At 49.5% G+C, this 26415-nt stretch overlaps 1 protein-coding gene across 1 annotated transcript; it reads left to right on the forward strand.

The window, feature by feature from the left end:
* POLA2 (DNA polymerase alpha 2, accessory subunit) lies at positions 1–25315 on the forward strand (the record flags this gene model as incomplete). The annotated part of the gene is made up of 18 exons (XM_082844141.1): positions 1–79; positions 3551–3675; positions 4188–4279; positions 4495–4552; positions 8037–8143; positions 10354–10547; positions 11171–11259; positions 12510–12665; positions 13588–13650; positions 14335–14377; positions 17856–17980; positions 18562–18600; positions 19281–19354; positions 22315–22423; positions 22694–22800; positions 23627–23686; positions 23951–24077; positions 24817–25315. The coding sequence occupies 18 exons, from the start codon at positions 1–3 to the stop codon at positions 24964–24966; spliced, it is 1797 nt and encodes a 598-aa protein (XP_082700267.1). The 3' UTR covers positions 24967–25315.
* Positions 25316–26415: the final 1100 nt, after the last annotated feature.

The following is a 26415-nucleotide window of genomic DNA, read 5'->3' on the forward strand; positions in this document are numbered from 1 at the left end:
ATGGCCGTGTCCGCCCAGCTCTTGGTGGAGGAGTTGGAGATCTTCGGCCTAGAATGCGAGGAGGCTCTGGTTGAGAAGTGTGAGTCCCTTGCCCCCTCCCTGGACCCCAGCCCAGGTTCACGCTCCCGCTCGGTTCCGAGGTTCACCTCCCCTAGATGGGGCTTCTCCGTGTTTGTGAGATGAGTTAAACTGAGTATTGAGGTTTGGGATGTGAGGACTGTGAAACGCTCACAGGGTACTGCGTGGATTCCCAAATCAAAAATAATATGAAGAGCGATTTTAAATCGGCGCAGTCTCACCGAGTTTGGAAAATGCTTAAAGCTCAATAACAAAGCAAGAGATGTTGGGGTTTTGAAAAGTAGCTTTTTATTCCTGGCTCCTCCCTTTCCAGCCTACACCTAAACTTATGCTGAAGCATCACTTCTCATCAAAACTGTTGGTCTGTGCAAATATGAGTCCCTTGAGGTGGGTTCCTAAAATTGAATTTTAGCTTTGGAAGGAACTTTAAGGAGCTTGTCAGCTGTTTACAGATGGAGAAACAAATAAGGAGAGTTAATTGCCTGAGCTGGTCTGTGAACCAGGTCTCCTGTGCCCGAGTCCGGTGCTGCATTGTATTGGTCCATCGTATCGGTCAGGGCCTGGGGCAGTGTAAGGAGTTGTTGGAAGCAAAGTCTTTGGAGGTGTGGACAGTCTCAGTTTTAGAATCAGGGTGATTGTGCACCTGCCTTAATCATTCATCAGCATATTGAACTTCTTTTTTAATATATAAAACCAGGATGCAAACGTGGTAATTTATGAGAGACCAGAATACTCCAAGTTTTTATCTCCAGGGCATTCTCTTCCTAACAGGAGACTTGAATGAGAAAGCCAATCATAGTCAGAAATTTATTTGGTGAGCCTGAAATCAAAACAAGAGAATTTATAAAGGCTTCCATCTCATGTAGGACTACATTGGCAGTGCTGTTGGAATTCTAGACTTGGAATTCATAATTGCTAACCTCGCTGGGACTTTAATATTGCCTGACAGTCATACCATATTTCCCTGGTCTGTTCACCCTGAGTCTCCTATGATTATTCGTCACCTGCCGCGCCTTTAACAACCTTCTGTCCCACTCTCACTCTCAGCCGATGAACTTACTTCCTGTTTTGCTGAGAAGAATAGAAGGAATTAGAAAACTTCTTTAAGCTACCCCCATTACTTCTTCCCACTGACCTGTGTCTGTGCCATATTCCTTGCCTCCTCCCATTACAGTAAATAAATTCTCCATATTCCTGGCAAAAGTCACATGCTCCACTTGAGTCCTAAATCCCATTCCTTCTCCTCCTCAAGAACATCACTCTAATAATTCTCCCCTTATTTTCCGTTTTTCTCTCTATAAGGTTTTTTTTTCCTAATAGCCTAGGAATGTGACTCTTAGACTCCCTCCGTTTAAATACTGCATTGTCCCGCCTTCCCACTCCAGTTATCTTCTCCCAATTACAACAAACCTCCTCCTCAGGATTACCTGTTCTTCAAATTTTCTTCTTTAAGCCCATTTCAGTCAGCTTTTTCATCCCCACCACTTCACTGAAATTGCTCCTCTCAGGGTCACCGACGACCTTCACCTAAAGCCAGGGATGCATTTGCAGTCTTCGTTTGGATGAATAGCAGCATTTGATGCCATTTATCGTGTCCTCTCCTTTAAAACACGTTTTTTCTCATAGCTGCTTGGATGCTCCTCCCAGGTGTTCTCTACCATGCGTGTCACCTCCTCTCAGCCTTTGCGGATTCACCCGCATCCTGAGCCCCGAGATGCACTCGGCTTCTTGGTGATCTCACCTGGTCTCCTGGGTTTACATTCATGTGTTTGCTGATGACTTCCAAATTATATCTCAGCCCAGACCTTTTGCCTGATCTGCGGGCTGGTCTGCCTCCTAGATGTCTCCAGCTGGATGTCTCATTGGCATGTAAACTCCACGTGTCTAAAGCTAAGCTCCTGCTTCCTCTCCTCATAGTTCTTCCTGCTGCCTCCCCAGCTCAGTTAACTGCCCCCTTCCAGGTGCTCAGGCTAAATCCACAGCATCATCCTTGTCGCCTTTCTCTCTTCACACCCCCCATATCCAGTCAGCAAATCCCACTAGCTTTACCTTCAAAGTGTTTCCCACCTAGAGTCCAACCACTTCTCCCCCTTGTCCACTGCCACCACCTTGATCCAAGCCACCATCATCTCTCACCTGGACTTTGCCATGGTTCTCTTAATTGGTCCCCCTGATTCTGCCCTTGTCCCCTTCAGTCTGCTTAACACAGCAGCCAGGGTGACCCTGTTGAGTGGAAGTCAGATCTTGTTACTGCTCTGTTCAAACCCTCTGGTGATTTCTTGGCTTGCTCAATAATTACAGTGGCCAACGGTCTGCACCCCCTTCACCCTTTCAACTCATCTTCTGTCGCCTCCTTCCTCAGTGCATCCCAGCCCCAGAGGCCTTACCGATCTTGCTTCTCCCTCAGGATCTTTGCCTGAAAGCTCTTCCCCTCAACACTGTCTGACTTGCTCCTTTACTTCCTTCAAGTCCTTACTCAAGTGTCACCTCCTCGGGCTTCCCTGGTGGCGCAGTGGTTGAGAGTCCGCTGGCCGATGCAGGGGACACGGGTTCGTGCCCTGGTCCGGGAAGGTCCCATGTGCTGCAGAGCGGCTGGGCCCGTGAGCCATGGCCGCTGAGCCTGCGCGTCCGGAGCCTGTGCTCAGCTATGGGAGAGGCCCCAACGGTGAGAGGCCCGCGTACCGCAAAAAAAAAAAAAAAAAAAAGTCACCTCCTCAATGAAGCCTTCCCTAATCACTGGGTTTAAAATTGCCAGCCCAGGGCTTCCCTGGTGGCGCAAGGAAAAAAATTTTTTTTTAATTGCCAGCCCCTCCCCCCACTCCCCCATCCCTGTCCAAGCTTTATTTTCCTACAAAGCACATTTAATTGTCTAACGTACATCTTTTACTTATTTGTTTTATTTTTTCATTTTTTAAAATTTATTTATTTATTTTTGGCTGCATTGGGTCTTTGTTGCTGAACGCGGGCTTTCTCTAGTTGCAGTGCACGGGCTTCTCATTGCGATGGCTTCTCTTGTTGAGGAGCAGGGGCTCTAGGCGCGCGGGCTTCAGTAGTTCTGGCATGTGGGCTCAGTAGTTGTGGCACGCGGGCTCGAGAGTGCAGGCTCAGTAGTTGTGGCACGCGGGCTCAGTAGTTGTGTTACATGGGCTTAGTTGCTCCGTGGCATGTGGGATCTTCCCAGACCAGGGCTCGAACTCATGTCCCCTGCATTGGCAGGCAGATTCCCAACAACTGAGCCACCAGGGAAGCCCTACTTATTTGTTTTCTGTTTCCCCTCCATAGTGAGCTGCGTTAAGGACAAGGGTGCGTCTCTTTTTATTCACTGCTGTGTCCTTGGGCCTCGAACAGTGCCTGTCCCTAGTAGGTGCTGAATAAATTTTGATTGAATTTAAGTAGAGGATTATTTTCACTTTTCAAGATGAAAGCTGCAAGCAATGAACTAAGTTCTTACGTGTCCAATTTCCCCCTGCAGTGATAGAGCTGTGTGTTCTGTATGGACAGAATGAGGAGGGAATGGCTGGCGAGCTTATAGCCTTCTGCACCAGCACACGTAAAGACTGCCTCACCTCAGAGACCCTAAACTCTTTTGAGCACGAGGTAAGAACAAACTAAAAAAAAAAGAAAAGAGAAGAAAAAAGAACAAACTGTAGGCAAACTGATAACGTAACTCTCCGTGTCTACTCAGTCGGGCGACAGTGCACTGTATTGAGAAGAGTGTGGGCTTTGGAGTCGGGCCTGGATTTCAGTCCCAGTGTGAGCTTGGACCAACTAACCTAATGGCTCCGAGCCTCAGTTTCCTCTCCTCTCAGTGGTTCTCTTGATCTGTACTTTTTATGGTTATTGAATGAAATGAGAATGGATGTAAATCACCTAAAACTGTCTTCAACAAATAATTGGTGTTAATATTAGAACTATTATGTGTTGTAGGGAAACAGTCACAGGTGAAGTCTTTAATTTTTGGTCTATCGTGCATCTTCTGCATTCTTCCTTTGAGGAATTTTATATCTTTGATTATGTTTCAAATGCCCATTATTACCTCATGGCTGTGGGGAACGCCTCCTCTATTACTTGACTGTGGAATAATATATTCATTATCTTTTCTTCCTCAGTTTCTGAGCAAAAGATTGTCCAAAGCCAGGCTCAGTGCCTCCAAGGACAGTGGGCATGCGGGAGCCAGAGACATCGTTTCCATACAAGAGCTGTATCCTTTTCTGATCAAGGCCTTTGCATCAAACCACATATTGTATTTCATCATTTATCTATCGTTATTGTTGTCATTGCATTATTGTTATCTGTTGCATATATAATTTTAGAAACAAGCAACAAATGTAACTAATACTCAGATTTCTTATTTGATCAACCCTTGCCTTAGATTTTGGGTGGAAGTTTATTGTTTCTCTTAACCAGTGTTCTTAGAATTGAAGTGGAGGAGGAAGAGGAGACCCTCTTGAATGCTTACACCACACCCTCTAAGGTGCGTGTGCCGTGTTTAGAAATTGCGTTCTACACATAGCATTTTTTTCTTTAGTCTAAAAATATCAGCACAGCGTTTGAAGTTCTAAGGGAGAAAATTCACCACTCATACAGTTTCCTGCTCTACTTCCACTTATGCATCGTCCTTTCCGATCACATGCATAGATGTTTATGCATGATGGCAGTCCTTGTGGACACATGGTTGTCCTGCTTCAGTTATCATATCATAAAATTTTTATAAATGCAATTTCTCCATAATTACTCTTTTTTAATGGTTGCCTAGTTTTGTATCAAGTGGACTGTAACTGAATGATCCGACTTGGGTGTTGGACCCCAGTGTGAGAGGTGGAGTAGGGCAGTGGAAAAGCATGGCTTTCCATGCCTGAGTCAGAGACCTCGGTGACCTTGAGTGAGTTGCTTTTATCTCTCTGAGCTGCCTTTTCCTTTCCTTTAAAATCAGGATCCATTCATTCACTTATTGAGCAGCTACTATATGCCAGGCACTGGGTGAACTGGTGAATGAAACAGGTTTGGGTGTGCTCTGCCCTCAAGAAGCTGGCAGCCAGCGCCGATAATATCTCCTATCTCAGAGGGCTTGAAAATTAAATGAATGTGTAAAGCGCCAAGCCCAAAGCAATGTATTCAGTAATATCAAGAGTAGTTACTCTTTATAGAAAATACGTTTGTGGAAATCCTTAACCAGAGAGTAAGCCTTAATCTTTCAAAGTAAATTACATTGTAAGAAGGGAGGTGAATAGTTTAGGTGCGCCTGTCCAGAGCAAGAAAGCGAAAATGTTCACAGTGTTCTGCAGGACTGACTCATGGTAATTCAGCTCTCAGTAGACTGATGCATAAGTCAGATGCCAATTTACTTAATTTACTGTTGACGTATACACCCTTCTGATGGCTGAAATACCATATCGAGGACACCCCATTCCTGCTACAAAAGTACCTAAGAGGCTCAGTCACAGATTAAAATTTGTGACCATGGAATCAGAGCTGAGAGAGTTGGGTTGAAATGAGCAAACAATTTGAAATATGTGTCTGAAGCTCAGAGGAGAGGCAGAATGGGGCTGGGCTAGAAACGGGAAAAATGCTTAGAACAGTGCCCATCACACACAAACTGTCAGGCATCAGTGGCAGCATGATGACAGAGTCAGAGCCAAGCCTTGGCCTTTCCCACCCAAACAGTGCCAGTGTCAGATCTTAGGGGCAGGGGTGCCCCTGTTACAGAGGTGAATATGTCAGTGGTCTTAGCTTGTCACCATTAAATATTTGGCTTGTGCAATTGACAGCTACACTTTTGCTCCCATGCTCACCATAAATCTTGGCTCTTCACGTGTCCTTCCTGCCAGGGAGAGATGCGTTCGCCTGAGGATTTGAAGTTCCCATGATGTCGGCATTATGATTCTAATAAGTGAATAAGCTGGCATCCTTGGCTACAATTTGGGTTCCTGTGTGGTGTGAGGATATGCTCACCCCAGGATATGAGACTGTGGTCCCTCGGTATTTCTCATTACAGGTGAATGAACTGGCACGTAGTATTAGCAGTGAGTCTCCTGAGCTTGGTTAGAGGGAGCGCACCCCCAAGGAGCGTAGCTGGAGCTGGTTTGCTGACACAATCAGGTTTCACCGCAAGGTCTGAGGATGAGAGCCGCGAGGCTCTGCTCTCTCCCAGAGTCCCATCCTCTGTCCATGTCCTGGGAGACATAGAGTTCTGTAGCCCACTGTATATTAGAAGGGTCTTTGGGGGAAATAGTTTGAGAAAATATATCAAAACCATAAAATCTTTACCATCCTATGGCCCAATAATCGTCCCTAGTAAGAGTCTCCCCTAAAAAAATAATCCAGGGCTTCCCTGGTGGCGCAGTGGTTGAGAGTCCGCGTGCCGATGCAGGGGACACGGGTTCGTGCCCCGGTCCGGGAAGATCCCACATGCCGCGGAGTGGCTAGGCCCGTGAACCATGGCTGTTGAGCCTGCGCGTACGGAGCCTGTGCTCCGCAACGGGAGAGGCCACAACAGTGAGAGGCCCACGTACCGCAAAAAAAAAAAACAAAACAAAAAAACAAATCCAAATTCTAGGAAAAGCTGTGTGTGTGAAAATGGGCATCTCAGCATTATTTATAGTCACCAGAAATTACAAATGCACCCAGAAATAGAGAAGTAGTTAAGTAAATTATTGTATATCAGTTCAATCAACACAGCTACTAAAAAGGATGAAGATTGTGACAATGTGGGAAAATGCTCATAATTAATATAGAGCAAAAAATTCAGTGTATGTATTACTTAAGTGAAGGTTCATATTCAAAATAAGATTACAACTATTAGGATTTTTTTAATTGGAAAAACATTCAAATACTAGGAAGGAATATTTTTATTATTTATTTATTTATTTTTTGCGGCACGCCTCTCACTGTTGCAGCCTCTCCCGTTGCGGAGCACAGGCTCCGGACGTGCAGGCCCAGCGGCCATGGCTCACGGGCCCAGCCGCTCCGCGGCATGTGGGATCCTCCCGGACCGGGGCACGAACCCGTGTCCCCTGCATCAGCAGGCGGACTCTCAACCACTGCGCCACCTGGGAAGCCCTAGGAAGGAATATTTTTAAATGGCTCTTGTATAAGGGTGGTAGCATAAGGGTCTTTTTAAAATCTAGTTTCCATTCCAGCTCCTTAATGGTGGTTTTGAATCCTTTCTCTCCCATCTGTTCGTCGTCACCCCTCTAGGCAGCTTTGGTGGCATAACTTAAACCTGCAGCCAGGAGGAGCCCAAGGATAGGGGAATGTCTGCAGACTAGCTGGCCGCCTGGTTGCCATCCAGGCAAGGATTTTGTCATTCCTCAGCCACGGTTGGTCGTCCCAGACTCTGGGGAGCAATGGATCTCGGGATTTGGGGGTTTCACCCTATGCTCTGGGCATCTCTGGATTCTTGATGAGCAAAACCCAGAAAACAGAAGTGACCATCAGTGAGGCATTTGCTAAGTCCTCTCCAAGTATGAGCTCACTCATGTTATCTGCCTGGAGTCACTCCCTTCTTTAATTTTGAAAATGCGTGGTAGACTTTGCCAAAATAAATAGTAACATGGTCCCATCCCTTGTCAGGAAAATGTGTCCACGCAGGTCAGAACCGTATGCATAGCAAAACTCACAGCTGTTGTAAAGCAAAGAGAGGTGGGGAAGGAAAGTGAACATGTGAGTGATTTGAGAGGACAGATCGCCTGCTTGGCAATCCTTTTTGGGGAATGTTGGCGTTTGTTTCATAATTGCCTCCCAAATGGAGACATGATACTGATGAATACTGGGTTACAGTTGACGAGGATTTCTCTCTGAGATTATACTTGGAAAATGGGGCCTTAAGAAGAAAACCAACCCTATCCTATCTGTGCCCTTCATTCGGGCACCGTTCTCCCTTTCTTCCTAAGGAACTGTACACTTAATTAGCAGCCTGGATCTAGAGTGACTGGGCTCTTTTCCTCTTTTGTTTCTAGGGTTCTCAGAAGCGAGCTATCACCACTCCGGAAACCCCCCTCACAAAAAGGAGTGTGTCTACTCGAAGCCCCCATCAGCTCCTGTCACCATCAAGTTTCTCTCCAAGGTATGGCTCATAATTAATTCAGCTGCCCAACAGCAGGCCTGCCCTTGCCTTTCTCTGGTTTCTAGTGGCGGCTGACACTACAGCATGACTGAATGAATATGAGTGGACCTCTGCAGTGAGCTGGCTGGAAAGCCTATGGCTCTCTGCCCTCCCTGCTCTCTTGTCCTGTGTGGAAAATTACTGTTTCTTACGGTAATTAAGGGAACTCACTTTCTACCTGCTTTTCTGTGGCTCAGTTCCTAGATCAGGAACTGATATCTTCTACTGAAAACAACCTGTCTATTCAGAAGTTGGGAGGCCTTTGAGTCTTGCCAGTAGAGGCAAATAGGTTTCCACCTGCTTCTGTTAGTTCGTGTGTTGTTGGGTTTTTTTTTTTTAATCTGAAGTATTTATTTTTAAAAAAGAAAAGCACGTATCTTTGTTCATAATGTTGCGTAACCTGTTCTTTGTCCCTCACTCGGGTTACAGTTAGTTTCTGAGAGTTTTCTTGTCACTGGGAATCTACACCAACTTACTTGGTATTTTATCCCTGCTGCCACCTCTGCACATAAATCCACAAAGATCACATGTGACTTTTGGAAATCCATAAATGACATGTCTTATGTGAGAGAATTCCATAGATGAGAGCTCTACTGAGGAGGAGAAAGGCGCTGCCACATCAGGATGAGGCAAAGGAACAGTGATGTTAACCAGTTAGGGAAACACTTGGCTGCTAGGAGTCACTTCTTCTAGACGGAGCAGAGCTTAAGACTTTCTAGCCCTGTCACATTAGAAAGGAGATGATAGGGAATTCCCTGGCGGTCCAGTGGTTAGGACTCGGTGCTTTCACTGCCGTGGTCCTGGGTTCAATCCCTGGTCGGGGAACTAAGATCCCGCAAGCCACGCGTCATGGCCAAAAAATATTAAAAAAAGAAAAGAAAGGAGGTGATAGCCGTCATTCAAGCTGAACGGTGGTTGGATTCTGAGGGACGATTTGACTTTAGTGTGGTCCACTCCTGCTTTCGGGAGTTCTCAAACGGGCTTCCGAAGTGAGCTTTCCAGACTTAGAAGGGCATCTTTGGATGCACAGAGATGGTTGGTGTGGTGTACAGAGATGGTTCTTATAGGTGCTGGCACCATGACAGCAGTTCTATCCTCTCAACAAGCAAGGCTTTGCAACTCGTAGATCTGTCTACAGCTGACGCCCTGTGAGCGACTCCCTGCATTAAAGGGCCGGCTGTAACGCCCACCCCATGGAGCTTCACAGGGAGGAGCTCGGAGCAGTCGGCGATGTGCTGCCTAGTCATTTTTTAATGCACGCCATTTTTTAATGCAAGCTGACATTAGAAACTCGCTTTGTAATTTATGAAAGTAACTTCTAAATTATTCAGGTAGAGGCAGCATTGGAGATAGAGGTAATTAATGAAGCTCGCTTTCTGTAGCCTCCCTGGGAAGGAGGAACTGGTAGCACCCATTGCAACGGTGCCCCCATAGAACTTGTTCCTGCAGAGTTTCGGAACATTAAATGAAGCCTGTTTTAATTGGACCTCTCTCTACGCCGTGTTCATGACCAAAGGGTTAGAAGACCTTGCTGTCCTCTAAGCAGATCAGCAATACCCGTGTGTCCTTGGAGGTGGAATTTATCAGTCAGTGAGTGGAAATACGAGAACTTGTCCGTTGAGACTCGGAGAATGGGAGTGTTTGTTCACCAGCTGACAGAACTCGTTATGCGTCCACCTGCAGAGACACTGGGGAAAGCTGATTCATTTCATTTAACTTCACTTCATTGCTGTTTCTACCTTGAACTGTGTCGTGAGGTCTTAGGTGTATGCACGGCAACTTTTGGCTTATCCACAGTTCCAGGCTCTGATGATGTTCTAACAAACGCTGAAAATTCATAAGAAGAAAATAGTACTCGGAACTTGCTTTTTAATCAATTCAGAGTTTGGGTTTTGTTTTACTTTGTTTAGTTTTAAGCCAGTAGAAGACCTTTTAAAATGTGTCCTTGCATCTAAACTCCTCTGAACACGTTTGGTATTCCTCAACCCCCTCGTTCCTGAAATTCCTTAAAGGTCCAGAATGTCCAACCCCATTAAGCTGATTAGATTTATAAAATGTGAGGCCAGCCTGATGTTCCTCCAAATCTCCATTTTCAAAAGGTAGCCTCATCCTATTCCTCTCTCCTTTTAGGTATGAACACACTAACACTAATGTCTTTTGCTTCCAATTAGTGCTACTCCCTCTCAGAAATACAGCTCGAGAAGTAACCGAGGAGAAGTGGTTACCTCCTTTGGCTCAGCACAGGTGATGTCTTGGTCCGGGAGAGAAGGAGCCAGTAACATCAGCGTGAAGGTCTTGGGGTATCCAGAGCCACTAACCGGGAGCTACAAATCCATGTTTCAGAAGCTCCCAGACATTCGAGAAGGTAATTGTTTTTCTCTTTGAAATTCTGGAGGATATAAAACCACCCGGAAGGGTCTCGAGTCAGTAACAAAGCTTCAGCTAGGCTGGTAGAACAAGTTTCAAGGTTGCCTTTGATAGATGTCCTCCGGGTGCCCCTATTAGTAAAAGGATATGAGATGATAACTCTCAATATTTCTCCCAAATCACGTCACTTTGCTAAAGAGAAAGCACATAACCATTTCCCAGTAACAACCACTTGAACTGTTTAAAGAAAGCCAATTAAAGTGTTAAAGGAAGCAAAGACATTTATGGCTTCTTCCTTGTGAAGAATGGAAGGCTTTCCAGGTTGGGCTTCGCTTCCCCGAAACCTCCCTGACGACCTGAGTGAGAGGAAGGCTAGGGTGGGAGCCGGACTGACTCTGGGATTGTGCTGCGTGACCCCCTGTGGCCAAATGGAAGGCCGGGTTCAGCAGCACAACATCGGGAAATTGGCTCGGCCTTCAGAAAGTTACGAACTGGCCGGTGTCCTAGGCACCCTTCCTGCTTCTGTAAAATGACTGACTTTAATGTTTTACAAGGTGCTATGTTTTCTCTTCTTGGCAAGTAAAATGTCTTAAACACACTTTCTGCCCTCTGGGATTTCAGTTCTGACCTGTAAGATAGAAGAACTTGGCAGTGAGCTCAAGGAGCATTACAAGATTGAGGCTTTTACTCCTGTTCTAGTCACAGCACAAGTAAGAATTATTCTAATAATCTTTCCTGAATGATATTGTTTTTTTAAATCGATGAAAAAGCAGCCTCCTGCTTCCTTTTCACTGATCGTCTACCTTCTAGTTAGAACACCTATCTGGGATGAATTTGGTAAAATGGGTTGTAAGTGCTCTCTGGTTTTGTGACCAGAGAAAATCATTTCCTTTGCACTTGTATTAGAGTCTTGCATGTAAACAAAGATTGAGGGATTCAAGCATTCAAGTATCAGGATATGAGGACAGCAGCAAGGTGAGGATCTCCAGAAACGGTGACTCACAGTCTCTCCCCTTCTCTGGCCTCTGTCATTAGGGACCAAGTATTGCCAATCGTGTCTTTATGTCATAGTTTAATCTGGCACGTGCACCAGTGCTTTCTCTCTAGAACGTACTTTAAGGGGAGATGTGTTCTCAAAGATTCTTTATGGTACCTCTGTCATGTGTTTGCATTCAGAGAAGAATGGCCAGTTGGGGAAGATAGGCAAAACCATGTCATATAAGGAAGTTTTGGGGGAATTTGGGAGGAAGTAGTGGAGGGGAGGCTGGGATGTACGATCTCGTGGGGAAAGATTAGACTTCCTCAGTTTGCCCCCGGGAGTGGGAACAGGATAGAGGAAGCCACAGAGAGGGAAATTTCAGCTCAGTTTAACGAAGAACTTCCTGTTAAGAGGCACTCTGGTGTGTGGTTCAGGATATGGCCCTGGAGCCGAACTTCTGGGCTTCAAACCCAGGCTTCTCCCACTGTTTGACCTTGAATAAATTATCTAACCTTTCCGTTACTGGTTTTTCTCATCTGTAATATGGATGCAGTAATAGCATCCACCTTCGGTTGTTGTGAGGATTAAATGAGTTAATACACGTAAGCCTTTAGAACGGTGCCTGCTGTTTAGTGAGCTCAGTAAATGAGAGCTTTTGTTAACGGTTATCCAGGGATGCGGTGCATGGGCTGCTGGGGGTGGCAAGGGGGCAAGTTCCCCTTAACTAGAGATGCTCTGGCTCAGGCAGCCACTTAGAGGGGCTCAAGCATTAGGTGGTGGGCAGACTAGATGCCTTTTAAGGGTCCTTCCACCCCAAGGAGCCAGTGATGATGTTTGTGGTCACCTCAGGCTCAAAATGATGCCCCGACAAAAAAAAACGTGTGTTGTTGTTTTGAAAAGGTCTGTTTCGCTCTTCATTACATTGACCAGATTTTGAGCTCCTGTCCCAAAGACTGTCATTCTTATGTGTACCTTCGGCAGGAGCCCGTCACCCTGCTGGGCCAGATTGGCTGTGACAGCAACGGGAAGCTGAACCACAAGTCGGTGATTCTTGAGGGAGATCGGGAGCATTCCTCAGGCGCTCAGATTCCAGTGGATCTATCTGAGCTCAAAGAGTATTCTCTGTTTCCTGGACAGGTGAGATCAGGGGCGTCTCCCACTGGGCACGGGCGTGCTTGTTTGCTCCGTAGTGTGTGTAGAGGGCTGTGGCTCCAAGAGTGAGCGTTTCGTCACTGGCCAGCTGCCCCTCGCTTTTGACGTCTGATGCCGTGAGGTGTAGCTGGAGCTCGGGCCCAAGAGGGGACACCAGTGTAGGGATTTCAACCTTCCCCCATATGCTCGGACCTTGGCTCTGGGATCTGCTGCCAGGTTCAAACCCCAGTTCCACCCCACAAGGCGGGTGATTACAGAGATATTACTAACCTCTCAAAACCAGAGTGTCCTTGCCTGTGAAATGGGGATGATAATTCCTACCTCACAGGAGAGAGGTAAAATGAGGTCACCCATGTAAAGTACAATTATTATTACGCCAACATAACCCCCTTGGTTTGTTTTCTAGAAAAATACCCCCAAGTTTACAATTACAGAATGAGAGTAGCTGGACAATACTTCTTTTTTTTCTGGCTACGTTGGGTCTTCGTTGCTGCGTGTGGGCTTTCTCTAGTTGCGGCGAGCAGGGGCTACTCTTCCTTGTAGTGCGCGGGCTTCTCATTGCGGTGGCTTCTCTTGCTGCGGAGCACAGGCTCTAGGCATGCGGGCTTCAGTAGTTGCGGCACGCGGTCTCAGTAGTTGAGGTGCGCGGGCTCAGTAGTTTTGGCTTGCGGGCTCTAGAGCACAGGCTCAGTAGTTGTGGTGCACGGGCTTAGTTGCTCCGCGGCATGTGGGATCCTCCCGGACCAGGGCTCGAACCCGTGTCCCTTGCATTGGCAGGTGGATTCTTAACCACTGCGCCACCAGGGAAGTCCTGGACAATACTTTTAACTCTATCAGAGTATAACTTATTCCAGACCTCCCGTTCATCTCCCCTGTGATGCAAGCCTGTCTGCTGCCTGTCTTTCAGGTTGTGGTTATGGAAGGAATCAACACCACTGGTAGAAAACTTGTTGCCACCAGACTCTACGAGGTACCGGTGTCCCCCCGCTCCCCCCCGGTTTGCTGCAGGCAGTGTATGCGGTTCTGTCTGTCCTAGAGCCCGTCCTTTGTAAGGGCCCAGTTATTTGCTTCTCAATTCTCTGTCTATAGAGTGAGACTTACCTCTAGGTCAGGGCCTCGCAAACCGTTCCCCTAAAGGGCCAGACAGTAAATATTTCAGGCTCTTGTAGGCCGTATGGTCTCTGTCACAATGTCAGCTCTGCCATCGTAGCACAAAGGCAGCCATAGGCAACCCGTAAACCAACGAGTGTGCTGTGTGCTAGTAAAAGTTTACTTACAAAAACAGGCGGTAGCCAGATTTGCCCCATAGCCCGTAGCTTAGCAGTCCCTGCTCTAGCAACAATCCTCCACAGATTTCCAGAGGATGCGAGGAGAAGTAGCAGGACCCATCCTCGTCTAGCAGGACCCTGATCCTACAGGCACCTGTTTTGCTCCTGCTTTTTGCTGGGTGTTTTATGAGTTTAGCCGTGACCTTGTGCTACCCAGGTTTCTTTGCCACTCAGTAAAGAAAAATGGCAGGACCATCAACTCTGTAGGCTTTTAGCTCCAAGGGGCAAGACACCCGCAAACACACCACCATTCAGTGCTCACCGCATTCCTGACCAAAGACAGTGCCGGGGGCAAAACCTCACCGTAGCTTCTCTCCTGTTTGAAGGGCGTGCCACTTCCGTTCCATCAGCCCACTGAAGAGGATGGAGGTAAACTTTGCTTCAAACATTATTTTGCTAACAGTGCGGGTGGAGGGTGGTGGACAAGGGTACAGGAGTGCAGTTCCTCAGGCCCCAGGGAAGCTACACAAGCTGTTTGAGAGCACCATGCCGGAGCTCCAAGGGCGACTGTGAATTGGTGGGTTCACTGGCCCTTTGTGGAAGGCCAGGGGTCTGAGCCTACATGGCTTTGTCAGCGTTATCGCCTGTGCTCTGACTCCACAAGGCCTGTCGTTTAAAGACTAATGTTTAACAGGTATTTGAAGGTAGCTTTGAAAAGGGAAAAGAACAACTATTTATTTATTTATTTAAATTTAGAAAAATTTTTTAAAGAGCAGCCATTTTTAAAAGAATTTCTGTAAATGCCATGTGATATCCTGGACTAGATCCTGGAAGAGAAAGGGGACATTAATGGGAAAACTAGTGACATTTAAATAAAGTCAGGAGTTAGCAGTAATATACCAGCATTAATTCCTTAGTTTCAACAAATGTACCATAGTTATATAAGATGCTAGCATTAACATTAGCGGATGCTGGGTGAAAGGTGTACATATGGGAACTCTGGACTATGTTTGGAACTTTTCTACAATTCTAAAGTTATTCCAAAATAAAAAATGTGTTTAAAAATTAGGCAAATTTCTCAGAAAGCCTAGAGTTATTTGGTCACTAACCTAGACGGGAAAAGACGAACATTTTAATAAACTTTGCTTCAGAACAATTGCAAGCATTTTTGTAAGCAAAGCAGAAGACTGCTGAGGATTAGCAGGGAGATGGCTGACACTAGCACATTGTCAACACCCCCTCCACGTTAATATCGTGTGAGGTCATTCTTAGTGGCAGCCTGGAATCAGGAACGAAATCTAGGAGTTTATGACATTGCACATTCGCTCAGAAAATAAGTGTTTATGGAAGCAAGAGTGCTGGTACTGGATCGACTTCAGGTAACGAAGAAAACAGACAGGGCTGAAATGCCCAGAGCCTGAGCTGTGCCAGGGAAGCCTTTGGAAGCAGTTGAGTAGGTTGTTAACAGACAGTTTGTGAGCAGCGTCTGGGCTCACAGCACCCTGGGTGTGGACACACAGAATAGGACGTGAGCCTGGCCCTCCTGGCACTCACCGTTTACCTGGGATTGACGTCTCCTGTAGGCTCCTCAGAACCATTAGCTTTGTCCCCCGCAGCAGCACGGCACTGCTGGGTGTGGCGAGTGTTACGCTTCCCCTTGAATTCTCTGTCTCAGTTGAGTTGTTGCCACTCTGGCAGGTGAATAATGGTCCTCATTCCTGGAATATATTCCTGAACGTATTACTTTATATGGCAAAAGGAACTTTGCAGGTGTGACTGAGTTAAGGCTCTCGAGATGGGGATTGTCTAGGTGAGCTCAGTGTAATCACAGGGGTCCTGATAAGGGAGGGCAGGAGGGTGAGAGTCACAAAGATTAGAAATGTTAGGCCGCCGGCTTCAAAGGTGGGGGAGGGGCCATGAGCCACGGACTGCAGGCAGCCTCTGGAAGCTGGAAAGTGCAAGAAAACAGATTCCCCTCAGAGCCTCCAGAAGGAATGCAGCCCTGCCCACCCCTTGATTTTAGGACTTCTGACCTCTAGGACTGTAAGATGATAAATGTGTATTGTTTTGAGCCGCGAAGCTTGTGGTAATTTGTTACAGCAGCCGTAGGAAACTAATGAAACTGCCTGTTAAGAGGTCAGGGGGACTTCCCTGGTGGCGCAGTGTTTAAGAATCCACCTGCCGACACCATTGTAAAGCAATTATACCCCAATAAAGATGTTAAAAAAAAAAAAAAAGAATCCACCTGCCGATGAAGGGGACACGGGTTTGAGCCCTGGACCGGGAAGATCCCACATGCCGTGGAGCAACTAAGCCCATGCGCCACAACTACTGAGCCTGCACTCTGGAGCCCGTGCGCCACAACTACTGAAGCCTGTGCACCTAGAGCCTGTGCTCTGCAACAAGAGAAGCCACCGCAATGAGAAGCCCACGCACCGCAACGAAGAGTAGCCCCCGCTCGCCGCAACGTGGCCAACAAAGACCCAAAGTAGCCAAAAATAAAATAAATTAATTAAAAAAAGAAAAAAAAAAAAAGAGGTCAGGGATCTTTGGGTTTTGTTGTTGTAAGCTACAGAACCAGGTTCAGACTAACTTAATAAAAAGAGAATTTGTTAGGGGAAATCCAGGTAGCTCACAGACTGGACAGGTGGCTGGAACAGGCTTACAACACGGATTAGGGCTTAGTAACTCTAGGTGTCCAGGTAGCAGGGAGTCCCCCGCTGTCTCTTCCAGGCATCTCTGCTGGGGAGGGTCAGCGCCAATCTTTTTCTGTCCTTGGGTAGTTCACCTTGAGATTCCAGAATCCAGAGGAGAGTGTGAATGGCTTAAGCTGGGTCCCGTACCTGCTCCTTGGCTAGGGGAGGACAGTGCACCTAATTTACAGCCCCCCCTGGTGGAGGGGGGCGCTTATGGAGGACGAGGCTGATTCTCCACAAGGAAAGCAGACGCTGTGAGGAAAAGGGTGCCCCAAAACAATGGCCCTGCACCCCATCACACAAGAGTCTCCCGTCCCAAGCCTTGCACCCCAGCCTGTCATTGTGGACTCCTCGAGGTGCCAGATTCTCCAGCTGCACTCACCAGCAGATGGTCCCACACCGAGCACTCAAATCTCAGGGCCATCCGGGCCCCTGCCTTGCCCTGGCTTCCGGCACACCCTACTTACAAGTGTAAGCAAAGTCGCAAAAAGGCAAATACCACAAGATTCCCCTCAGACGAGGTTCCTAGAGTCGTCAGAATCATAGAGACAGACAGTGGGAGGGTGGGGGCCGGGGAGCAGGAGTTGGTGTTGAACGGGAACAGAGTTTCGGTTTTACGAGATAGAAAGAGTTGTGGAGAGGGGTGGTGGTGATAACTACACACCATTATGAATTTACTTAATACCACTGAAATGTTTACTTAAGATCAGAGGGAATCCCCTGGAAGTCCAGTGGTTAGGATCCGCTCTTTCACTGTCAAGGGCATGGGTTCAATCCCTGGCTGGGGAACTAAGATCCCGCAAGCCTCTCAGCGCAGCCAAAAACAAAGGTTAAGACGGTAAGTTTTGTGTTATATGTATTTTACCACACCCCCACCCCCCCCACCCCCCCAAAGTAAATGTTGGGAGGAAAACCATGTAAGCAAATGGTACTTTGATCAAGTCTCTCCAGACGCCCACTTCCCTACCATGACTCGTGCACTGCTGGTAAATATCTACCGAGTTCTAGTTGTTTGCGTACTTACCTGTCTCTGCCAGCAATGGAGGGTTCTTTGAGGGCAGGATGAGGTCTTGCTTCTCCTGGATTCCTGGAGTTGCACACGTAAGGAGACTCTCAGTGAATTGAGTCCCGTGGCATCTTTCCCTAATTGTCCTTTCTCCCACCATCCCAGCGTCCTCTCATCAGCATCTTAACAATCTTTTCTTTCTTAGATTCTGAGCAAATCATGGTCCTGGTGGCCTGTGGGCCATACACCACATCTGACAGCATCACGTTTGACCCCCTGCTCGACCTGATCACCATCATCAACCGTGACCAGCCCGACGTCTGCATCCTGGTAGGAGGCCCTCCTGGGACAGCTTCACCCGGGGAGGCACCAATGGGAAAACTGGGGGGTTGGTCTTAGAAAAAGGTCTGATGGGGTTCTAAATTTTTAGGATGAGTGTGGGACTCTCCTCCTTTTTAAAAATATTTTTTAGCGCTCAGCCTACATCTTTGGCGAGGTGAGGTGTGCGTGGAATTAGTCCAAAAGCCCGAGCTGTTTTGCCGCCCTGCACTGACTTTACAGTATCCCCACCTCTGTCTCTTACTCCAGTTTGTGAACTCACCTCTTCTGAAAACTCACAATACAACTGCATGGAGGTAGATTTCCCGTGCTGGGTTGAGAAAGGAAGAAGCCCGGTATTGTAGGAGGCAAAACAGCTAGCATCCAGGCGTCAGGTCCTTCTGCCTGTGATGCTAGCTGGGCGCCCCTGCCCCAGCTGCTGCCTGACCCAGGCTGTACAGGTGGCCTTGGAGGGACGATGGACCCTGGACAGACAACTGCTAGGAGAGGCTATGTGAGGGCACTCACACACACGTGTGGTTCTGATTTGTTCTTTCGGTACCTTTGTTTCTCCCCTGCGGGCTTATCTGCAGTTTGGACCTTTCCTGGATGCTAAGCATGAACAGGTAGAGGTAAGTGACTGGGGTTGGGAGGGGGAGATACCGGGTACTCACATTCAGTCGAGCCCCCACTGTTACTTTCGTCTCTTTGAGTTTACCCTGCATCTGTAACAACCTAAATGAATCCGTGTGGCTGATCAGGAAAGCATTATCACAGGGCATTTTTAATAAAGGTACTGAATTTGAGGGCTTCATTTCACCAGAATACAGAGCTGTTTGGAAGCTGGGGGAGGGGGATCCAGATATCCGAGTCCCGGTCCTCCTGGTGTGCGACCGACCCTTGGTGCTGAGGCAGGTGCCCGCGGGTCCCGGAGGTGCGCCTGTGAAAGTACCTTCCTGGCTGCTACCCTCAGCTCCATGACCCACATCATCTTGCCATCCTTTGAACTTAAAACACAAATGACCCTTCTGAGGACATTTCTTCCCTTTGTCTCAGGAGGTTTTACCTGCCACAGAAAAGATTTCAAAACGCTCTTCTTCCTAGTCGTCCCCTCGGCTCACTTTCAGGAGGACTGATTCTCCACTGCCTCCTTCCTGCCCCCAGCTAGACTCAGCTCCTGGAGCACAGAGGCCACTGTGACTCCTTCAGCTCCTCGCTCAGGGGCTGGCCCCCAGGGTCATCTGACAAGCGCTCAACAAGTGAATAAATGCCAAACGTCTCCCCTGTAAACCTGTCTCCTCTTTTCTTGCAGAGCTGTCTACTGACAAGCCCATTTGAAGAAGTTTTCAAGCAATGTCTACGAACGATTATCGAAGGGACACGAAGGTCAGAGTTCAAAATACTGGGCAGAACCTTACGCTTCCTAAGTTTCTCCAGGGCTTCTCATTAAGAAACTGAAACTATTCAAAAGTCGTGGTAGTTCCCATCCTTATATCCTTTTGAACTACAAAGATCAGATAGAACCCTTGAACTTCAAGTGCACAGATGCTGAGTGAGGAGGCGTCTTTGTAAAACACAAAGATAAACACACTTGAAAAGGCTACACAGACTTGCGCTCTTCCCTTGCTCTTTCTTTCCTTCCTTCCTCCTCTCACTCCCTTTTGTATAAACTCATATTCCACGGGAATCTTCCCAGGGTGGTGTTTGATGACTTACACCACAAAATCCCTTGTGTGAGTGAGAGTTTGGGGTGAGCCCAAGTCCTTCCCCGAGTCAGTGCTTCCCTCGTTTCACGGGCGCCGCCGGCTTGTATGAACCATCGTAGAAACTCATGAGGGTGGGGATCTTGAATGCTTGCCCCAGACCCTAGGGACGAGACTGGGAAAGGTCATAGCAGTGATGAGAAATGGGCAGTTCTAAATTGAGAGAAAAGCCTCTATTCCAGGAAGGGTCTAAGCTAGAAGTAGAAAGTTTTTCAGGAAGCTGACACCTCCGCTTCCTGTCCCTTCCCTCCAGCGCCAGGGTTTGAGAGAAATTGCCCTTGGTGGCGGATCTCCTCCTCTGGGGATCTGCCTCCCTGTAGCTGAGCTCATCAAAAACAAACATTCCCGAGGCTAAGCTTTTAAAAGTAAGTCTGTAACAAAGGTGGTTTTTAAAACAAGATGTATAATCTTCTGCCCCTTGGCCGTGAGACCTGATCTCAGGCTTGATTAGCTGTAACTCTACCTTCTTGTACCAGCAGCACGGGCCAGTGTCGTAGGCCTCTCGGACTGGGGAGGAACACCCCCAACTGGCCCAGAGTCAGGGGGCATGAATCGTGCAGGTGACAGCCTGCAGCTGGATCTGCCCCTCCCTCCCTCCAAGTGAGATAACATACGTGCCTTCCCTCTGCCTCCCAGGTTTGTTGTGACCCTGAATGAGTTTGTCAGACCTGGAGGCCCCTAGCACTCCTCAGGAGATAAATCCCGAAACACGAAACAGGGAGCAGGGCTGGTGTCCCTGTTTTATCAGCCCTCAGGTCCCCTCTGGGATAGGCAGGGACTGCGGGGCGGTGCCCTTGCGCAGGCTGGGTGCTTTTCAATTTGAGATGGGGTTCTGTTTTGGGTTCCTCACCCCGTATGGTATTGACAGCAGTGCTACAAACAAAGAACAAACCAGGCATTGTTGCCCTGGGGGTGAGCTCCCAGCACCACCAGGCACTTTCATCTGAGGCCAGTGTGTGCCTCGGGGAGAGGGGCTGCCCCACCCTTCCCAAAACAGTATAAAAATGGCCCTCCTTTGGGGGGAATTTATTTTTATTCTGAGAGGTCAGACACGCAGAGCATTAAGCTGATTTATCAGTGAAAACCAGAGCCAGTGAGGAAGCACCTCCCCTCGCAAGAGCCCAGCAGAGGGGGGGGGGGCTTGCGGGAGGGAGCGGCTGCAAGGCCCCTCCCCACCGTGATGTGTGAAGTTGTGCAATGCTCAGCATAGTTGGAGTTTTCTCTCGGATCCCTCCCCCTGCAGCCAGCCTATAACCCTGAGCCAGAGGCCCGTTTCCTCCTTAACTGTTGCTCTGCCAGAGCCTGCGCAGAAGCAGAGCAAGTCCATCTCTTAACGGCGGCCAGCCGTGCCTCCGCCTTCCTGTCCGTTACGGACTGAGCCCCGGGGATCTGAAGCACAGACTGTCCCCTTCGGGTCCCCCCCCGGCCTGTCTGCCAGACTTCAGCACCCAAATCCATAGACTTGGCTACTTACAGGGACTTAACTTTCAATGTCAAAGGGACTATAACTAATTCACAAAGTGCCTTTGGTCTCAAGATTCTGAATTTCCGCTGCAGAAGCCTCACTTCACGCTTTGAGCGGGCCTGACAAACAAGTGACAGGTGTGACAACCATCACCAACACCTTTATCCCATGTGAGAGGCAGCCACGTCCCTATACCTGCACAGGTGCCTGTACCTGCCTCTGGGAAGCCACTGCGTCTTAAGCAAGAGAGGGCGCTAGAAGTGAGAGCTATTGGTGGCTGTTAAACTCGCCCCAAAGTAACACTTTCCGTCTTTACAATAGACCCCACCCCGCCAAGGACAGGTTTTTTTCCCCCTTTCTTCTGCGTGGCTGGAGAGGTTAAAGGTTGGCCTCTAGAGTTAAAGGGTTTTTCTTCACTTACATCTTGTAACCCTAGAGATTCTCCTGCCTCCATCAAAGGAAATGTCTGTCATCTCTGCTTTTACTGTTGCAGTTAGATATTTCTTTCATCTTTGTAAGACAGGCTGCTAAGAAAAACCAAGGGCGTTGATTCCCTGTGCGGGAGGGGTGGGCGGGGCGGGCTCTTGGCGAACCAGAACCTGCCGTGCCTTCCCCTCCCAGATCTGCTCAGCCTGCCGGGTCCCTCCCGAGGGAAGAGGCCCCCAGCCAGGGAGGCTAGTGACGCCTAAAAGCCACGTCTGTTCACACAGTGTGAAGAGTCAGAACTTTGGCTTCAGATCTGGCTCTGAGGATTTTCAGTCAAATCCTCGTCTTTCCTGCTTTCCTAGATCTCCGTTTCTTCTCCCCTTTTTCTACGAAACAGTAGTCCTCTTCCTCTCTCGAGTAGAACATCGTACGGAGCCAGGAGAAAGCGTGTCCTGGGAGAGAGCCATGAGCCCCATCCAGGTGGTTGTGTGTAAATTAGGACAGGTCGTCTCTCGTTCCCGGTGTCCCACGGGGAACGGCACCCCGCCTGCATAGGAGAGCTCCGTTCGGAACTTCTTCCCTGGAAGTAGGCTCTCGTGTCCAGCTCTGACCCTTTAAGTCTGTCACCCAGCTATGCTAACTCAGTTGCACTCATTTTCCTTCCTGTTCTGATGCTTTCTTTGGCAAAGTAGCTCCGGCTCACACCTCATCTTCGTCCCATCATTGAGAGACGTGCACCACGAGCCTGTGTACCCACAGCCGCCCTTCAGCTGCTCCGACCTGCCTCGGGAGGACAAAAAGGTACCAGCGCCCCCTCCTCGACCAGGCAGCCAGAGTCCAACGTGCCGAAGGCGACCCAACTCGTCCCGGAAGCAGAGGGCGGGGGCGCCTTTGAGGCACACGTGCCTGCGTCTTAAGCTTCTCTTTGTAACAGGCAGGCGTGTGACTTACTGTCCGTTGGGTTGGTCCCCCTTTCACTGGTCCCCCCAGCCCTTGCAGACCCCCCATTTTCACGGGGAAGAAGTTTCTAGCTTTGGTGTGCAAACGTCTGTCCCACCCTTCTCATTTTAGCGAGTGCAGTTTGTGTCCGAGCCCTGCACGCTCTCCATAAATGGAACGATCTTTGGCTTGACATCCACCGATCTGCTGCTCCACATGGGGGCTGAGGAGATCAGTAGGTGAGAAGGGTTTTTCGGTCCCACAGGCAGTTCCTCTGGATCCTGGTCCTGTCCTTGGCCAAGGGTTGCTTGGCAGGGTTGAGAGGGCAGCCCCTAGAGCAGCACTTTGTGCCAAAGCCTTTGGCCACTGAGTTTCTCTGCACCCAAGGGGAGCGGTGGGATGCATGTGTTTCTGTTACCACTTGTTTCTGTGGTGTTTGAGACCCTGAAGGACCACATCCATTCTGTCTTTGCACTTAACTTCTAGTCATAGAAGTTCATCTACTTTTCTTTGTTTGCCACATTTGTGACCTAAACAAGATGTCCCTGCTTGTAGAGGGTGACTGTGAATTCACCCCGCAGGGTGTTCCCCCTCCCAGAACAGTGTGTAGCCCTGCAGAGGATCAGACACAGCCAGATGTGTTGAGCTGAGGCTCAGCGGTTCACTTCTCGCATCGCCGTGATGGGAAGGAGTGTGGAGCAGTTTGCGTCCTAGGCGAGAATGGGTGTGTGTTTGGTGGCTCCGGTTGGAGGAACAAGGGTCACGCCGGCTACAGCTGGCCTCGCGCCGGGACAGACTCCACGTTCTCTGGCACGATGCGGAGCTGGTGATAGCCTGCCTGGGCCCTGATCGCAAGGGGTTCCTGCTCTTTCCCTTCTCAACCCAGTGTCCTGCTCAGCAGACCGAGCATTTGTGGGCAGGTCTTTAAACTTCCCCAGAGGTACCTTCTTGTCACACGCCTTGGCCGCGTCGCTTCTCTCTAGTTTAATAACTCCTCCCCGAGGAGAAACAGGCACTGATAAACAAGGTTCCACTTTCCGTTTCTTGCTTTTCTTCCTCTCCTAGTTCTTCCGGAACTTCAGACAGGTTCAGCCGAATACTCAAGCACATCCTGACGCAGCGGAGGTGAGCCTGCCCGGCGGAGTAGCTGACCGTGAAGGGAGTGCTTAGGGCTCAGGGAGCTCTGACAGATTTGACCTCGACACCTTTCCCAGGCCACTACCAGGGAACTCCACCCTGGGATGACAAGCCTGCGTCCTGTCCCCTAAACACAGAGGAGAGGGAGAGACGGTCTGTGAAACCGTGGGAACCAGTGACATAGAGGAAATCCATCTGGGGAGGGGGGTCCCTGAATCAGCTGCCGCTGACTGTCTCTCTCTGTCTCTGCAGCTACTACCCGCTCTACCCTCCCCAGGAGGACATGGCCATTGACTATGAGAATTTCTATGCCTATGCACAGCTGCCCGTCACCCCCGATGTCTTCATAGCCCCTTCAGAGCTGAGATACTTTGTGAAGGTAGGTTTGAACTCCACCATTTCCCAGAAACGCCAGAACCAGTCTCAGAAAACAAATGTTAGTAAAATGCGTAAGTGAGCAGCGCCCCCTCGCTGCCCTCCCCGCCCCAGGGCACGGCACTCCGTCAGCCCAGCCTGGGGTGTTAGTAAAACGCGCAAGTGAGCAGCGCCCCTTCGCTGCCCTCCCCGCCCCAGGGCACGGTACTCAGTCAGCCCAGCCTGGGGGCGCCGGAGACAGGTAGGAAGACCCTCAAACCATGGTTCGCACCTGAGGCCACCTCAGGTGCCCTGGGCTTGCCTGCCCCCCTCCTGAATTCTGAGATGACCTCCAAGCAGCTCTCGGTCATTCTCATCTCTGCCGCCTGAGGCCCTGCCCGGGGATCGGGTCCCTCACAGGGAATCCACCTGATCAAGCCCCTCTTGCCAAACCAGAGCCAGTTCAACCTCGAGAGGTAAACTTTTTTTCATGTTGGGAAACAAATAGATCAAGTTTGTCTCCAAGTTTGGGAGCTTATTGTCACCCTGCCGAGTCATCTTCTTTATTTTGTTTCAGAGACTCAAAAGGTTCTGAGTTTTCTAATAATAAATTAACATATTTGACTTAGATGGTTTTGTCGGCCTGCATTTCCAGTTTATAAAGTCCTCTTTAGGGTCTAATCGCTAGATGAGTCCAGCTTTTTCACATCAGTCCCGATGATTTTGGCCTTTCCAAACCCACAGTCTTTCTTTCCTTCCCCCAGGACATCCTTGGCTGCGTCTGTGTGAATCCCGGGCGCCTCACCAAAGGGCAGGTGGGGGGCACCTTCGGCCGACTCTACCTTAGGAGGCAGGCCGCGGGCGCCGAGGGCAGGCGGAGCCCATGTACTGCTGCCCAGGTGGTCAGGATCTGAGTCTCGGTCCTCTGTCATCCCCCCCGTCGTGCGGGCCTCCCAGACACTGAGAGCCCGGGAGTAGACCTCTGCCAAGATCCCACCCGTGGAAGGAGAGGGGGCAGCCAGCTGGGGAGGACAGGGCTGCGGGCAGGGGGCCCAGCGGGAGGACCTTGGGCAGCTGGACCCCTACTCCGCGTCGAGCTTCTCTGGAAGAAGCTGTTGTTTCTTCATGGACACTAGGAGCCCAGCGAGAACTGACTGTGGACGCGGTGCGCTCGGGAAGGTCAAGGCTTTGCGATTTCCTACTGTCAGACATAGAAACAACTTTTGGAGATATGAAAGTAAATTCTGTGGCTTCTGAGTTTAATCTTCTTTCCGCTCCGTCTTTTTCCTGGTAGTGAACAAAGAATGTTGCCCCCCTGGACCTCTGTGCGGCGTCTGTCACTGGGTTCCGCCCAGCCCCAGCCCCGATCCTCCTAAGGCTGCTCCCAAGGCCCCCGCAGCCTCTGTGCTGAGGAGGCGCTGGGCTTGGGCCATGGAGCGAGCAGCTGGCTGCGGGCCCGGCCCACCCAGCACGGTCCTTGCCGGCCTGCTGTGGTCCCAGCCTGACCCCTCCATCGGGAGGGGCGGCCTCCCCGAGCTGCGCCAGAGCTGGATTCCCCGGCGCTGGCTCAGCCGAGTCACCAGCAGCCTGGGGCTCACCTCTAGCCCAGAACACTTGGAAGGCCAGGCCTTCCAGGGTCCCCAACACGTCCCCGCACCTGTGTGTCCTGGCATCTGGGGAGAGGATGTCGCTGGCTAAACGTGGAGCGGGTTTCTGCCCTGAGCTGGCGGCCGTCTTGCCTCACACGCCAAAGCCAAGGCTGGAAACCCGCAGCTGTCAGGCCGGGGGAGCAGCCCGTGCCGATGCCTTGAGTCAGAGATAAATAGTTAACCTAATAGTGTGCAACCTTTGCCTTCCTCCTCTGATGGTGAAGTGGAATCAACAACAGATCGGACCAGGCTTGGGTAAAACTGGTCTCCCTCTGAAAACAAGCAGTCGCTGCTTTGTTTCATTCGTTTTATAAGCGCCTCCTCTGAAGGCAGGAATTGGAGACAAGCCCCAGCCTGGGGAGCTGATTTTCCCTCCTCCCCAGGATCCCCCACACGGGAAGCATCCAGCCACGGTCAAAGGGCCACTGTGACTTAGCAGCCTCAGGATGGAGCCCGGGCCCCTCTTCCACAACCTGATAGAGTTGCCGCAGTTCGAGAATGTCATTTGTATTTCTATCAAGCCACATATCAGCTAAAACCCCACCCCTCCCCACCTTGGAAAACCCTTGCCGGGGAAGATTACGAGCCTTTGGCCACAATAGACAAGGCTCCGGCCCTTACCGTTTGAGCCCATGTGCGGCTCCTTGGGTGTCACGGCTCTGGCAATTCTTATGTTGCTGCTGCAGCAGCCTTGTGGGGAATGGTAATGTCCTG

Source organism: Leucopleurus acutus, assembly GCF_964270905.1.
Source record: "Leucopleurus acutus genome assembly, chromosome: 8".
Taxonomy (NCBI): Eukaryota; Metazoa; Chordata; class Mammalia; order Artiodactyla; family Delphinidae; genus Leucopleurus; species Leucopleurus acutus.